The 16,222-nt window shown below is 44.5% G+C and overlaps 1 protein-coding gene across 1 annotated transcript in view; it reads right to left on the bottom strand.

The window, feature by feature from the left end:
* LOC307043897 (CDK5 regulatory subunit-associated protein 2-like) overlaps positions 1-15,866 on the bottom strand; it is a 68,905-nt gene extending 53,039 nt beyond the window's left edge. The window contains exons 1-3 of the mRNA XM_079688831.1: positions 15,514-15,866; positions 12,919-12,971; positions 8,044-8,111 (exon numbers count right to left, since the gene is read on the bottom strand). Of these exons, the coding sequence (XP_079544957.1) occupies positions 8,044-8,111; positions 12,919-12,971; positions 15,514-15,539 (147 nt within the window). The 5' untranslated portion in view covers positions 15,540-15,866. The remainder of the gene's footprint in view (positions 1-8,043; positions 8,112-12,918; positions 12,972-15,513) is intronic.
* Between the last annotated feature and the right edge of the window lie 356 nt (positions 15,867-16,222).

Below are 16,222 nucleotides of genomic sequence, written 5' to 3'. Positions count from 1 at the left end.
CTGCGCAGGTCTAAAGAGTAGAACCAGGATGAGCCAGACACCAAGTCCAAACACTCATCTATGCGGGGCAGCGGGTATGAGTCTTTCTTGGTCACACTGTTCAGCGGTCTGTAGTCCACACAAAACCTCATCTTTGAACTCTTCTTCTTATTGACCATCACAACCCCCGAGGCCCAGGGGCTGTCAGAGGGCTCAATAATGCCAGCTGACAGCATCTCATCAATAGCGCTGTCTGCTGCTGTCTGATGGGCCAGGGGAAGGCGGCGGGGGCGTGTCTTGACGGGCCGTGCGTCGCCCGTGTCGATATCGTGCTGCACCAGGTGTGTCAGGCCCACTTCCTCTTCTGTCAGAGCAAAAATGTCCTTAAACTCCCACAGCACTTGCCACAGTTCCTCCCGCTGCTCGGGTCTTAAGTCATCACAGCTGCGTTTCCACACCTCCTTCACTGCCGCCCGTCTGTCCCCCTTTAGAGCTGCAGGTTGTTGTTCCGGGGCCGGGGGCCGTACATCAACTGGAGTACGGGGTGTGGGGTTGGGGCTGGGGTTAGCATTGATGACAGGGGGCATGGCTGCAGGGGGGGGGGTTTGGGGTGGGGGAAGTGTTTCAGTCACTCTTGATGTAGGTGGGTGTGGTGTCGTGGCAAGTGTGGGGTGCACCATTTCAACTGTGGGACCCCCTGGAAAGGCCAGCGTGTTCCTCCCCAGGTCTAGCACACAGCGTGCAACCCGCAGAAAGTCAAGTCCTAATATGCAGGAGTCCTGTACTGCCGCAACCCACACCTTAACAGACACTGACAGCCCCCCCACCTGTATAACCACCACCCCTCTCCCAAGCATAGGGGCTAGCTCACCGGTTACTGTTCGCAGTTTCACCAGAGTGGGTGTCAACCGTGTCCCCGCTGGGACCACGTCCGGTCTCATCAGTGTCGCTGTGGAGCCGGTGTCAACAAGGGCCGTCCATGGGGCCCCTGCCAGGGTGACGGGGACATGGCAGAAATCCCCCGCGTGAGTCCAGCCCACCACCCTCACAGACTCTGCGATGTCGTTTGCTTCTGGGGGAAGCGGAGCCCCGCTCCCCCCTCCGTGCAGCTGGGCTCTGTCCACTGGAGACCAGGCAGGATGGGACCCAACGGCGGGGGTCTGTGACGTCCCATTTACACAGACCCGGGGGCGTTTCCCTGAATATCAGCATTCATGGGGCACCTTGTGCTAATATGGCCGACCTGGCCGCACCCCCAACACACCAGAGGACCCCGACGAGGACGGTTGCTGCCCTGCGGCGATTGCAGTGCCATAGCACGGATTAGCTCAGTCAACTCAGCCGCCCATGCTGGTTTCTCTTGTCCTGGCTCCTCCTGTCTCACCGTTCTCACAACCGGGCCGCCTCCCGTGTGCGTGCTCTCTGCCGCCCCTCCTACAACCTCTCTCTCCAACGCCAGCTCCAGTGCTTCCTGCAGAGAGCGGGGATGTGCCAGTTGTGTCTGGACGCGCAGCTCCCTGGGGGTTATGGCCCGGATAAACTGGTCCCTAGCCAGCTCGCTCTGCACCTCAGGGGACATGTGGCTGTATGCCCTTCTCGCCAGGGTTTCAATGTCATTAGCCAATATGCGGAGCGGCTCACCCGGCTGTCTCTGTCTGCTTGACAGCTCCGAACGCAGCACCCCAGGCTGGCTGCATTGTCCAAACCGCCGCTTCAGAGCCCCAACCAAGGCCCCATAGTCAGTTCTTTCAGCCGGGCTGAGCAGTAGCAAACAGGATAAAGCTTCATCTGTAATACACAGGGCCAGCTGGAGCGCCTTATTGTCCTCAGACCAGCCCACAGCCCGTGATAACAGTTCAAATTGGGCATGGAAGGCTTCCCAGTCGGCTTTACCGTTGTATTTCGGTGTTTTAACTTGGAGCCGGGCGCCGCCATCATTGTTTACAACCGGCGCCGCGCCACTCCCGGGGGAGGTCCCTGCGCCGACGTGCCGCTTCCCGCCGGCCGAGTCGAAACCGGCAGCAGCATTTAATTCACGCCATAAATTGTCTTCTGAGTCACGCCATAAGCCATCCATCTCCTCCTTGACTTTCGGACGAGCTCCGGTCCGGTTCATCTGTGCTTCCATTATTTACCGGCCGATGAAGCAGAGCTAACGTTAGCCGAGTCAGTGCTAGCTGCGGCTACCGGCGATTAGCGGATAAAACTCTGTTTTTTTTGTTGTTTTTTTTACTTCTGACACCAATGTAACGTCCACCCGGACGTGTCGGAATGACGAGTGAAGCGTTCTCAAGTTAAACAGGTTTATTAACAACCAACGGCTCTCATCCGTCCTTTCTCACTCTCTCTCCTCTCGCGCCAACCTCTCACTCACCTCCACGCGCCCACACAGACACACACACACCAAACCCTCTGCTCCCCAACCCCGCCCCTACCTGCTCTCCTCACAGAAGCCTGACACAAACAGTTAACAGAACACTTGAACAATAAATGCAGATCGCTACAGTACTATTTAGTTTTTCTTTAGTTGTTTTTCCGTTACATTGGAGTATGACAGGTGAGGCTCTGCCTCCCCTGCCTCCCCTGACTGCACGTCGCTGGCTGACACAATACATTACGCTGAGGTGATGAGGCTAAGGGGTGGGACATCTCTAAGCTGTTGACCAATCACAACAGAACCGGCCAGTTAACCAATCAGAGCAGACTGAGCTCTGGTTTCAGAGAGGGTGAAAAGAGGTGCTAATAAAGAGCTTTTTGAACATTAAAGCATGGAAACATGTCACAGTAGAGGAACAGTTACAAATATGAACCTGAAAATGAGCCGAATAGGGCTCCTTTAACAATACTGTATACATCCCTACTTGTCCCATATTGGACTGAACATTGTTTAGAACCAGTCCAACTGGGTTCCTGGATCAGGTTTTGGTTCAAAGGAGCAGAATAGACCTCGGAAAATAAGCAGTTGTAAAATATACTGTTATAGGTCTTGCCAACGTTTGGAGAGGAATAGCCTAAGTGAAGTACAATTAGGTGTGATGTAAAGCCTTTAAAATGTTTCCTCCTGATTCTATAAATTACCACCTGTTTAAAAAGTCAAAAAGGCCTTTAGTGGAAAAAGTACCGTCTGTTTTTTTTCTGCTTTGTCTCAGAATCAGTCAGACAGTTTGTCCTACAGCATGAGGGGATTTGATCTCATCCTGCTGGAGTTTCACATTTCATATCATCTGACCTTATTGCCAATACAACCCAATCTTTCCACATTAATTCAGCATTACTACAATCTCTGCTATAGCTCCATCCTTCACTAAAAGGAGAACAGGATAATTACAGCAAGCACCTCAGACCCATAATACACCTGGCAAAATTCCCAGAAACTATTACTCTGAAAAAAACTGAAGAAAACTATTCCTCTCATCTTTTTAGTTCGAAACAGCAGCAATAATTTAGCCGTGTGGCTTTTTACAGAATGTTTGATTCCAATTAAAAAAATATGTCAGCATATGTGGGTTTCACTCAACTATTCATATATCTCCTTGTAATTTTTCAGGCATTTGCTGTGATCATAGATACTTTGCAGGATCTCATATGAAAACTTATTTGGGAAATAGCTGATAAGCTTTCAGAAGGAAATGTTGGTATACCAGCATTTTTCAAGTTTTTTTCCACAATAAAACAATAAGGAAAAATGCTTATTTTTATTTATTTTTCAAGTCGTTGAATGTTCCAATCATAGCCATAATAAATAGCATTCTGATGAACAGCAGGATAAATCTGTGCAATAACAAAACACAGATGCCGTCATTTCTCTTTTCATTTTTGTCAAGACTGTAATGTGATTGAGTTTCATTCATGCCAAACAGTTACTAAAGGAAACTGGGATTTCCGGCCTTCAAAAATAAAACACAAATATATGCTAGTGCAGCTGTTTGGAAAGGTTTTCTGAAATGTTCACACGTAAATTAATCTACATTTTAAATCAAAAATGTTGTTTCACAGTAGACCCTGCACTAGCTGGCCCCCGGAAAAGAAGGATGGAGGGAAGCATTAGTATGCATGGTGTATCTTCAGATTTAGTTTTTAGAGGCTGTAAAATGTGTTAAGATTAATTAATTAATCAGATTTTTTTTAACAATACAATCAGGGTTCGATTGAGTAAGGGGATACACCATTACAAGGGGGCTACTGTATGTATCAATACACCAATGTGGATGGAAGGACATCACAGAGACAAAAATACATGTTTAGTTTACATTTGTCCAGCAGTTACGATTTCTATTATGCCAAACAACACTTAAACACACTTGATCTTATCCAGTGGCAGCAAGTACAATAAGGCGATCAGAGATGCTGCAGAGCTCCTCAGCTGTACATTTAAAAAAAGGACCTTTTGATGTGTCCCGTCAAAAGTGTTGAGTTCAGTCATGTTTCATGTTTTTTTGTCTTGTCTCCCACTTCCTGTCTTAGGTGCCGTTTACACGAGGACAAAACGGGTTGTATCCGCTACTTTTCTCTTTCGTATAGCCCGTTCGTTCACACGAGGCCGACACATAAACGCGGAAACGGACCCCACAAACGATAACGGGTCCCAAGGTGGATAGATCTGCAAACGGAACGCTCTGGGGGGGGGCAAACGGCTCTGTGTGTACGCCCATAAACGCCCATTTTCTGATAACGATGTAATAGCCCCGCCTCCCTCTCCCAACGTCTCCTGCTCAAACATCTGCTGCTGGGCTGTCAGAAGAGGGGGAGGAAAAGAGAGGCTCCGTTTATTATTATTATTATATTATTATATAGAGCCGTTATCAATTTGTTTTAAAGCTCAATAAATAACAAAGAAGATCTCTGACCGGCACTTTTCTAATTTTGTCCGGAAGATTTCAACTTTAACAGACACTTTGACCGGTGGAACGTTTTTTTAACGGAAACTCTGCCGCATGGTTCCCTCGTCCCTTGGAAGAGGCGGATAGGTGGGTGTTTTTCATCTGCAGGTGGACTACTACCGGTGAGATTTACAGCAGGAGAACACGGCATCCACCGCGGAGAATAAACAGAAGGGCAACCATGGCAACCATGCTCCGGGGTCTTCTTCGCTGCTTTTGCTGTATTTTGTGGCGGCAGCAGCGCCACTTACAGGCTCGGCATATGTACTACAGTGTTTCCAGCGGGTCGAGCAATATCGTGTGAACGGACACGTTAATTGAGCCGAATGCGTGTGAACGGAACACTTTTTTGAAAACGAATTCGGTGCGTAAACGCAAACGTACCCGTTTCATCCTCGTGTAAATGGGGCCTTATTTTGGTACTCACCTTTTGTGTTTCATTCTAGGTCCCTTCACTCCCTATCCTTGTGTGTGTCTCCCGCTCTCATCAGCGTCAGCCCCGCCCTGATTGTTTCCATCTGTGCCCAAATTACCTTTTGTTTAAATGTCCCAGCCTTCCTTTGTCTTGTGTCAGTTTGTCTTGTCCTGTCTCCATGTCAGTCTGCGTACCAGCAATTATTGATCTTATCTCAATCCTGATTCAAGCTCCTGATTTACTTTGTACATTTTATTCCTCACTTAGAGAGCGATTTTATTTTGTGCCTTTTTGAGCCTTTTTTCACCTCGTTTAAGAGTGTCGATCTTTTTTTGTATTCCTATTTTGAAAAGAAAGTATTCACTCATACTTTAACTCTGTCTCCCGGGTCGTGCATTTGAGTCCTTTACCTTGTGTATCCACGCTTGTGACACCTTTAAAGAAGCAGAAGAAGAAGCATGTTTCATTTCAGAAGCGGAGCATCTTGCCTGCCGGCTCGCAGTTTTTGTTGATTTGGGCATATTTCCTGGACAGGCTACTTTGAACAGACAAAGTTAATAATAATTGTAATATCCCAGTTGTAAACGACATGAATCAAAGATGTGTTGCTGTATTTTAGTGGTAAAAAAATGCATTCATCATCATAATTATTCTATATATACAATTTACACAGTGCCTGTAAAACGGAGGAGAACGCTGGCATTTCTCCTTCAACTTGAAAGACTACGGAGGGATAGGGTCTGCAAAATTAGTTTATTTTGGGGATCGGCCGGATGCTCTGACCATTCCACTTCCTGCCCGGCACCTCTACAATGCCTCGCGTTGCGTGGAAAAATAGACTTGAATCCTATTTTGAGCGCAGCCCAGCGCCGAGACACTTCTGGGATGCTTCTGAGCCGTAACGCGGCACACGTGGTGGAATAGCACCCATTGATCGTTGCGAACGCCGCGGCGCAGCCGTAACGCGGCCGTATCTAGGGGTTAGAAGCATTTTGACGGGTGATTAATTGCCGCCCCTCACACACACACACACACATTCTTACACAAACAGAACGTTACAGATAAATGCGGCTTAATTTGCCTAATCCTCCCTCGGGGACTTTAACGAAAACGAACCGAGGTCGACATCAAAAAGTCTTCCGTCCGCACGGAATCGGCACAAGAAACGTGTCCGTCCACACGAGACCACTCGACCCGCTGGAGACGCTGTAGTACTTATGCCGGGCCTGTAAGTGGTGCTGTACTTCCGCCACAAAATACACCAAAAGCAGCGAGTATGGTTGCCATGGTTGCCTGGTTACCCTTCTGGGTATTCTCCACGGTGCATTGAGCAACATGTAATTAATGTAGTTCTCCATGTCCACTTGTTGCTGATGGTTGTGGTAGAGGAGCTGTGGATTTTTGCACTAACATCTGGAGCACGAAAGCAACCCTGTGATCCGCCATTGTTGTTGTTGTTGTTGGCGAAACACATCAGCAATGACGCAGGTGACGCTGGTGTGAGCAGCAGAGGTGGGGAGAGCTATGGCGTCATCATTATCAGGAAATGATCGTATTGGGCGTACACACGGAGCCGTTTGGCCCCCCAGAGCGTTTCGTCAAAAGATCTACCCACCTTGGGAGCTGTTATCACAGGGCTATCGGATCGGGCTCCGAATCCGCATTTCCGTGTCGGCCTTGTGTGGACGAACCGTCTATACCACTGACCATCAACTGGAGGCCCGTGGGGCAACATCCGGCCCACCAGACATTCTCATCCGGCCCGCGAAAGTGTCTATTGGATAAATGTTGGCCCTTGGACAAATGTAGTTGGTGACCCCTGGTCTATACGATAGATAACGTTAGCGGATTCAACACGTTTAGTCTCCGTGTAGAAGGGGCCTTATTCCGGTGAGAACGCAATCTACTAGGACAGTTCGAGGGACTAAAGAGTTTGGGGGGAACAAGTAAGTAGTTTTGTTTCCAACTACTATTCTAATCACATGTTCAAACGGGGGAAAATAGGCTACTATCAAAACTTTATTGAGAATGCAGTTTCATTGTACAGGAATCTCATCTTAAAATACAGGGTTTCTTAATGCCCACTGTGCAGCTTTATTTCTGTATCTGGAAAATATATTAATCAAAAAGTGATGTATTGTAGGCAGATCAGGACCAGGGTTAAAAGAAGAAAGATCTGAAGTTACAACGACCGTATTATCCAGTTCGTACATAATGAGAAATAAAAATAGTTTTACTGCAGTATAACAGACAGAATAACAGTGGAGATTCAGCGTGAAAGGAGGAAAATCCTTGACTCATGCACCGTTTCAGTTGCCACATCGTCTTTCCAAACACACCTAGTGATTACCCCAAAGCAGAGACAGGCCAGGACACATCGGACACATTACATGTTACTTGTTAGACGCTTTTATCCAAAGCGACTTACTGTACATAGTATACTCAATACTGTGGACAATTTGGGGTTAAGTGTCTTGCCCAGGGACACAACGACATGCCCCACTGCAGTGGGGTTTGAACCTCTGCTCCCCTGATCCGAACACCAACGCACTAGCCCACTGCGCCACACACCTCCTATGACACGCAGCGCTACGCTAACATTACCGGAGACTCATCTCTCCCCAGAAACACTTTTCCTTAATGTCGCTACCTTATTTCCTTGTGCTTTTCAATGCAGCTGCATCATCAAAAACATCATCATATGGCAGGCACGCACCTTATGAGTCTCTATAGGTGAAACACAGCATGTATCAGAGCGCATGTTCTTACCTGTTCGAACTCTCTGAGGCTGTGCATCTGTACCGGAAGGCCTTTGTCTGTCTCATCACACGAGAAATCTGTACAGGTGGAGAAGAAGGTTGTAAATAGATCAAAGCAGACATGTCTTTATAAGGGAATATATGGGGGAAAGCAATAAAGAAAACTTGGCTCCATTCATTTTTAACTTTCATTTCATCAATCTTTCTTCTCGTTTTGTCTTTGGTTGTGTTTTATGACCACTTCTCTCTGAGAAACGTTATGTTCCATGTTTTTTTACTGCTGACTGACATTTTTGTCCAACAAGCGCTCTCTATTGTCTAGGGGTGTAACGGTTCACAAACATTTCGGTTCGGTACGTACCTCGGTTTTTAGGTCACGGTCCGGTTCGAAACGTTTTCGGTACAGCAGAAAAAATTATCACAAAAAATAAAATCTTTTTGGGGTTTTTTAAATTATTATTAAACTGTGAACAATGTATTCACTAAAATAAATACAAAATATAATAAAATAAACATTAAGGTGCAGCATTTCGATGAACTGAAATAATCTGTATTTGAACTTTACTGTACTAGTACTCACAAAACATAAACTATTAGTTTTGGGTTTTTAATTATTATTAAAATGTGAATATTCACTCAAATAAATACAACATATAATAAAATAAACATTAAGGTGCAGCATTTCGATGAACTGAAATAATCTGTATTTGAACTGTACAGCCAGTTTGACATTATGACTTGCTTTTCATTGTATTTTCAAATTTTTTAAAGAAATATGAACTTGTCCACATTGCTTGCCGAAAGGGCAGATCTGCTGGCACTAACAATGTCTCCTGCTGTGGAGAACACCCTCTCACTAGGGACAGAGGTAGCAGATACAGCCAGGTAACGCTTTGCTAACATGGCAACATAAGGATATTTGGCGTTTGTAATAGCTTTGGCTCGATCTGAACTTTTTGAGAGTGGTGGAGGCTTAAATGCTAGTGGGAGTTGGGTTTGCACTTCAGTCTTTTTTTATTTTGGTACCGATATTGATATTCACGTTCGGGTGATGCCTTTTCAAATGATTGTGGAAGTTTGATGTATTGCCAGCCGTGTAACCAATTTTAGTTGAACAATGCCGACAAACAGCTTTGGTTCGGTCCACCTGTCTTTGTCCGTCATCCTTGTACGTAACTGCGAAACCAAAATGTTCCCAAACCGGAGACTTCAATGATACTGGAGGATTTTCGAGCTCAACTTTACCTGCGTTCGCCATTTCGACAATTCCTCAAATTACTGACTAAATTTGAACGCATCCCTCTGACCAGCTTTCATAGTATGGCTCTCGTCCAATGAAATGACTATGACGCGTTGAACCCAATGTGAGCAAATTACTCTGAATGCTGCGACGCAGCACCTGAGATTACTTCCAGAAAGTTGTTCACGTTCTCAATTTTTTACGTTTAACGTTATATTCGTTCGGTACACTTCGGTACACACGTGTACCGAACCGAAGGGCTATTCGGTACGGGTATGTGTACCGTTGCACACCTACTATTGTCTCTTTTCTTAAATAGTTGGTTGTTGCTGATAGATAAATGCACGGTTTTCCTCTTCACACCGCAGCGGAGCAGCCTCTTAGCTCCGGAATCCGGTTCGTCTCAAGCACCAAAAAATTGTCCGGCCAGAGCAAAAGCACCACATACGTCACGCTTACGTCGAGGCGGGGGCAGGGGCAGGGGCAGGGGCGGGATCAAGTCCTGAACAACAACAAAAAGCCGGCGTTTTATCCAGTTTGTACATAACGATGGAGAAACTTAACAAGCAGCAGTGGTCCACTGAAGAGACCAGCTACCTACTAAGAATCTGGTCTTCCGAAGAGGTACAGAGGAAGCTGGAGCACAATCGGCCGTAGTTGTTGTTGTCGGTGTCAGCTGTGAGGGGTCTCCGCGCGGTTTGGCTTTATGAAGCAGGCACGCAAACGGTTACGTCATGACGCAAACGATGACGCAATAACGCAGCACCAGTCGGACTCTGGGCAGTGTGAAAAGAGCCGGAGCTAAACCGAAGAACTGGTTCTGAACCTGAAAAGCTCTAGCACGGAGTTTGAACCGGAGTTGCGTTGGTGTGAATGAGGTATCTTTCAGGTTAGTAATGCTCCATCACATGTTTTACATCTATTACACGGTGAATCTTAAACAGAAGCTCGACTTTGAAGCAACCCAACGGAAGTTTCATGTAAGTTTAGTTCTTTCACTCGTAGCTTGGGCTGCGGGGGTGCTAGAGACGGGAGCACATTGATACAACCTTTCTAGCCGGAGATATGGCCGCATTTTGTAATAAACTTCTGTTGGGTCGCTTAAAAACAAATATCGCAAATCGAATCGCAATTGCAATATCTGTCAGAAAAATTGCAATTCCATTATTTCCCCAAATCGTGCATCCCTAGTGGGCACCAGAAAAGCCTGAACTGAACTATATATTTGAGACCTAACATGTTTAAAATTACCAAATTATATGGGCCTTCTTGTTGTATTCTTCTTTTAAAAACCATCAGCTGACAAAACAAATCTTTCCTCTGCTTTTGATTGATCACATGGTCTTCCTCAAGAGAGTAAAAGTAGCTTAGCTCTTGAAACGTTGACACTTTGGATACAGGAGTTTACATTATTTAGAACCCTTTTAGGACTTGGGACAGGATCTATACAGGTCATAAACTTCCTTTGCTGATGAAGACCCTGTGAAACATTTCAAAGCTCAACAACAAGCAAAAAATTGGGGAATGTTTTGTCAACTTCGTTTTTAAATGGAAGCACACAAAGAACAGGTAAATCTAGTTAGTTGTGCTTAATGCAAATAACCATAGACCATTAATTCTGACTTCCTACAATTAAAATAGTTCCGCTGTTCGGGAAACACAACAGAGCTGAAATGTAAACACCTCTTGGCTTTAGCCCCTCTGAGACGCCCTGATCAACCCTCGCCTCATTATAACCCTATTAAACCTTGATATATGGGCCGTGTCCACACACACACACACACACACACACACACACACACACACACGCACACACACACACACACACACACACACACACACACACACACACACACACAGATTTGACACAGTGTATTAACGTCCAGCTGAAACACTTCCAGCGGTCTCAAGACGTCTCAAAGCCAAACTTATCATCTGTAAAAGGCCAGGAGCCTTCCCAGAAAACTCCACATAGAAGGGATTTATACAATAGTTCATATTTTATCCCTTTAAAAGCAGGCCAATTGGTTTGCAGTGGAATAGGGGCGGGGGTGGTGGCGTGCCAGACCCCGAGGGGTGTAATCAAGATGACTTTGGCAGAGCACAGATTTCTGACGGTTACTTAAAATTGCGCAACATTATTATTAAAAAGCTACTCCGTAACATGAAGGTAGACATTTATTCTGGATTGAGGCCTGGAGCACGCTGCAGTACAAACTATTACACAACAGTGATATGAATGACGCACGTGTAAAACTATGAACACACAAGCAATTAAATATGTTGTGTTACTCTAATTGTGAGGACCTTCATTGACATAATGTGTTCCTTCGTGCAAACTGTAATGCCTTAAATCAAAAGTTTAACATTTTAGGAAATGTGCCATTTTTGCGTTTTTGTTCATATTGACATCAATGTCTTGGTTGTTTGTTAAGAACAGAGCTGGAGTCAAAGATATACTTAGCTAAGCTTAGCATACAGTCTGAAAGCGGGGGGAAGCAGCTCTTCCTCTGTCTAGAGTTTAAAAAATAGACCTCAAAACTAAGGCAAACCTCTTAAGATGAATAACTACCATGTTATTATATCTCGCTTGTTTAAAATGTACAAAAGGTATCATCTCATTAAAAAAAGCCAATTAGCACATTAGCACAACTCAAGACAAAGCCAGCAAGATCATACATGTTTCCGTTCACAAAGGCCCATGTCCCAATTCAAATGTCTGATTGTCTGGGATATCTTTCCAGTACACTTTCATTAAAAAACAAGAAACAAAAGTGGTAATGCTTTTTGTTTAGCAATACCACGGTTTCCTTCTAATTTCCTAGACATAGAACCTGTTTATTCATCAAAGGCACCTGTTAAGCACTATTTAATTGTCTTCTAATCATTTGGGATTTTTACCCTTTTAGTCAATTAATTGAACTGAATTTCCAGTGTAATCCTTATAGCATTTAGTTAGTGAGCAACTTGTAGATAAAGGAAAGATAATCTCCTTTTTGAATTAAAATACAAACATCAACTTGAGTGTACAGATGTCTTTCTGTTAAAGTCATTTAATCCTAAAAATATAACAAGATCTTCAAATGTTCTCTATTTCTTCTTACTATTAGCAACACATGACCCAGCTACCCGTAGGAAATAATCAAACCTGTAGATTCACACAACAAAATCTGATCAAAACACATTTACCCGCCATGCTGTACATGTAGCCTAAGGCATCAACACCTAGGGCCAGACACACACACACACACACACACACACACACACACACACACACACACACACACACACACACACACACACACACACACACACACACACACACACACACACACACACACACACACACACACACACACACACACACCTTTTGGAGGGTGGTGGTTGTTACCGGCACACTGAGTCATTCATAGCAGCATAGTGGCAACATACTGTTGCTCCTTCAAACAGCTAATTAGTCAAAATACAAGCTTGTACCAGGCCATGGTGGGCGAACGAAAAAGGCTTTAGTTTATATGATTTTCCTGGGGGGGAAACAGTCAAGTCTAACACAAAACATGACACAAGAGCACATTGATTAGAGACGGCAGATTAAAGAGTGAAATCTTTACAACATTAAACAATATTTAGAAAAAATTTACTTACCCATCATAGGTCCAATGCTTTTCGGCCTGGCCCGTTTCTCTGCACTACAGTGCCTGAAACAAGAGACATTAATCAGCCCAGTTCCCTCAAACTCAACACTGTCCCATGTGTCTTCCCAAGCAAGCAAGGAAGCAAACACACACACACACACACACACACACACACACACACACACACACACACACACACCTGTTTTTCCACATGTATGGTAATTAACTATCTTCTCATACCCTTCCTGCTGCTGCTTAATGTGTCTCTGAAAATGTGGTAAAAGTCTGAAAAAACACAGTAGGTCAAAAATAGTCCAGGAGCTTTCCCAATGACATGTTGGAGACAGCAGACACGCTCACACACTGGTGGTGGAAACTGAGTCAGCGCATGCTTTCAGTCACACACTCATCACTCACCAGCTGAGAAACAGTAAACAAAGACGGAGAGTGGAAGAATCCCTCAACTCCTTCCACTGACTGTTCAAAACTTAAATAACAAATGAAGCTGTTTATGAGATGTATTTATGACAGGGTTACTTATAGAGTACCATTTATTGTTAATTTCACTAATGAAAATACTTGATGGGCTGGTAAAGTAAAAAGAATTTTCTAGCTTGGGAAGTAAAGAAAAGACTGTTGGATCCTGAGACGTCTCAAGTGGCTTAAAATTGATCAATAAGGCGGCTTTTTAGGATAAGAGGAACGTAGACAGGATTTCTCTCCATTAGCACCTCCTAGGAGCCTTCATGAATAATCAATGAACGAAGTCAAAGCCAATCGTGCAGGCCTGTAAAGGCTTCTTTTATTACCTAAAGTGAAGATAAGGCAGGCAGAGGAGCTTCACACTAGGGTGAGAGAGACCCTTTGAATAACACTGGAATCAAAGGCTTTGGGTGAATTGAGAGGATTAGCTCATTTAACAGCACCTTGACCACCTGGGTGTGTGTGTGTGTGTGTGTGTGTGTGTGTGTGTGTCTGCTGGTCTGCTAGACCTCCATGCTGGTTTGATAACTTGGTGGCGACAGCTGGAGGAACTGCTGGAGATGTGGGTGCACGTGTGACAATAGAAGCAGAGTAGACAACAGTAAATTACTCTAACAGCAGCTGTGTGTCGTGTGAGAGCATTTGTTTTCTCCTGTGTGGTTACTTTTCATCAAACCTCAGCAAATCAGTTCCGTGTTAACTCACCTAACCTAACCTATGCTGAGGTTTCTGAAAGATAACCTCTTGGTCAATGATTTGCCTCCTTAATGTCCCTTTATGCTCATTTTCAGGTTCATATTTGTATTTTGTGCCTCCACTGTGACGTATACTTGCTTAAATGTTAAAAAAGGGCTTTATTTTTCTCATACTGCCTGTGCTGCAGCACCTCTTTTCACCCTCTGTCTGAAACCAGAGTCCAGTCTGCGCTGATTCGTTAGCTGGCCGGCTCTGTTGTGATTGTTCAACTCCAGAGATGTCCCGCCCCTTAGCCTATCACGTATAATGTGTTGGAATTCATGTCAATAGAAGTGCAAATATTATGAAGTGATATCACTATGTTGCGGTAGAAAACAAAGGACCTAATTAAGGTGGTGGGGAAACATTTAATTGAACACAATATTTTCAGAAGGCACAAAAGGTTAATCCCAAAATTACAGTGTAATTATGTCCTGGATACAATTATATAAGGATTTGATTTAATGAAAAATAATAGAGTTAAAAACATAATTCTAAAACCTAAAGATTAGCCTGATTCTATAAACTGCCTTTAGGTTTTCAATTGAGAAAATAATCTGGATATTTGACTATGACAAGCCACCACTTGAACCTTGAGACATACATTTGATGAAAATAAAACTACTTGACGTGTTATTTATATCCACAGTATATATTTTAAACTTGCTGACCTGCCATGTGGGTCATAACAAACTGATCAAACTTTGTTTATTAAACCCACACAAGTGACTTTTGTACTTTAGATGGCGTCCTGACATTTCCAAGGTTACCAAATGTGTCTGACTGAACTTCAGGAAATGCATAATTTAGCCCATTTGAGGGAAGGATGGTGCCAAAGAATATGAACTTACTTTTGAATATTTCACCCAGTGAAAATATTATGAAGATTGAATGAAGAGCTGTAAATAGAGGATACACAATATGTATGACCCAATCAGATGTGGATTCAAATGAACCCTAAACGCTCTAAAGGAGAAAAATGTGAGTTAAAGTAAGACACATTTCTAGCAAACTGAACTTGACTTTGACAACATGCAAAACCAGCGAAGTGTTGTGTCTGGCAGGCTTCAAGAGGTCAGAATGACAGTAGTGAACAAAGACAATGCAGGTGTTTGCTTTAAAAGCGACTGAAATTAGCTCAGCCAATAGCTGTCCATCATGCTGGAACGACACATGTGGGGGTCGAGACCTCATTATGTAACACTGGCACAAAGGTCCTATTTCTTTGCAAGGTACAGAAGACTTTTCCCTTTATTTATCTGCATACACTGAAGAGGACAGGCCTTTCTGTTCATATTAAATTCATGAATGCACACCCACACACACAGAAAACCACACCGACCCCCATGACTCATCACTAGAGCTGTAATCATCCAAAAAGCCTTACCTTCCTCTGTAAAGATATTCACTCATTTTTCATAGAAAAGTACACTTCCAGTTGATCCAGTATCTCCTCAACTGTCAGGTGAGTCCTCAGTCTGACTCGCTCGAAAATATCTTAACACATCTGTTTATCCTCAAACAAGCAAAGCTCCCGAAGAGGCAAGGCTTCGAGTAGCCTGGAATCTTCCAGCCAGTAGTTTGTGACTCCTCAGACCCAGAGCAGAATGACCACAGTCAGGCTCTTCTGGCCACGAGTTCCCGGAGGAGCGAGCCAAGCAGCAAGCCGGTCATTTGACGTGGCAGAAAGCAGCAGCAGAGAGCCGAGGTAAACACCAGTGGGGAGCAAAGGTACACACACTGCCTGTTCAGCATGAAAGAGTGATCTGTTTCAGCATGCTCAGGAACAGAAGCTCCACTAGCTTTGTGTGTCAGCATGTGCACAGACTGCACCAACGTCTGCCTCCTGGTAAAACAGTCACTGAGCTGTCAATTCACTATTTTGCCCCTGGTGTTTGTTAAAAAGCAGGGTGGAACACAAGCAGGGCCGTAGTGTGTATATGTGTGTTTTTATGCATCCCCTCCTCCCCCTGCAGGTGTGTGTGACATGTCGGAGCACGCTTCCAGCAGGTAAAACAGGGTATGAATTCAAACCTGCCTCCGGCACAAAACACACATCAAGCTGCTTTACATTTATGTCTGCAGGTCATGCACAC

Source organism: Notothenia rossii (assembly GCF_949606895.1).
Source record: "Notothenia rossii genome assembly, chromosome: 1".
Taxonomy (NCBI): domain Eukaryota; kingdom Metazoa; phylum Chordata; class Actinopteri; order Perciformes; family Nototheniidae; genus Notothenia; species Notothenia rossii.
The sequence above is the reverse complement of the archived record's forward strand: the minus strand, read 5'-3'. Positions and strand labels throughout refer to the sequence as shown.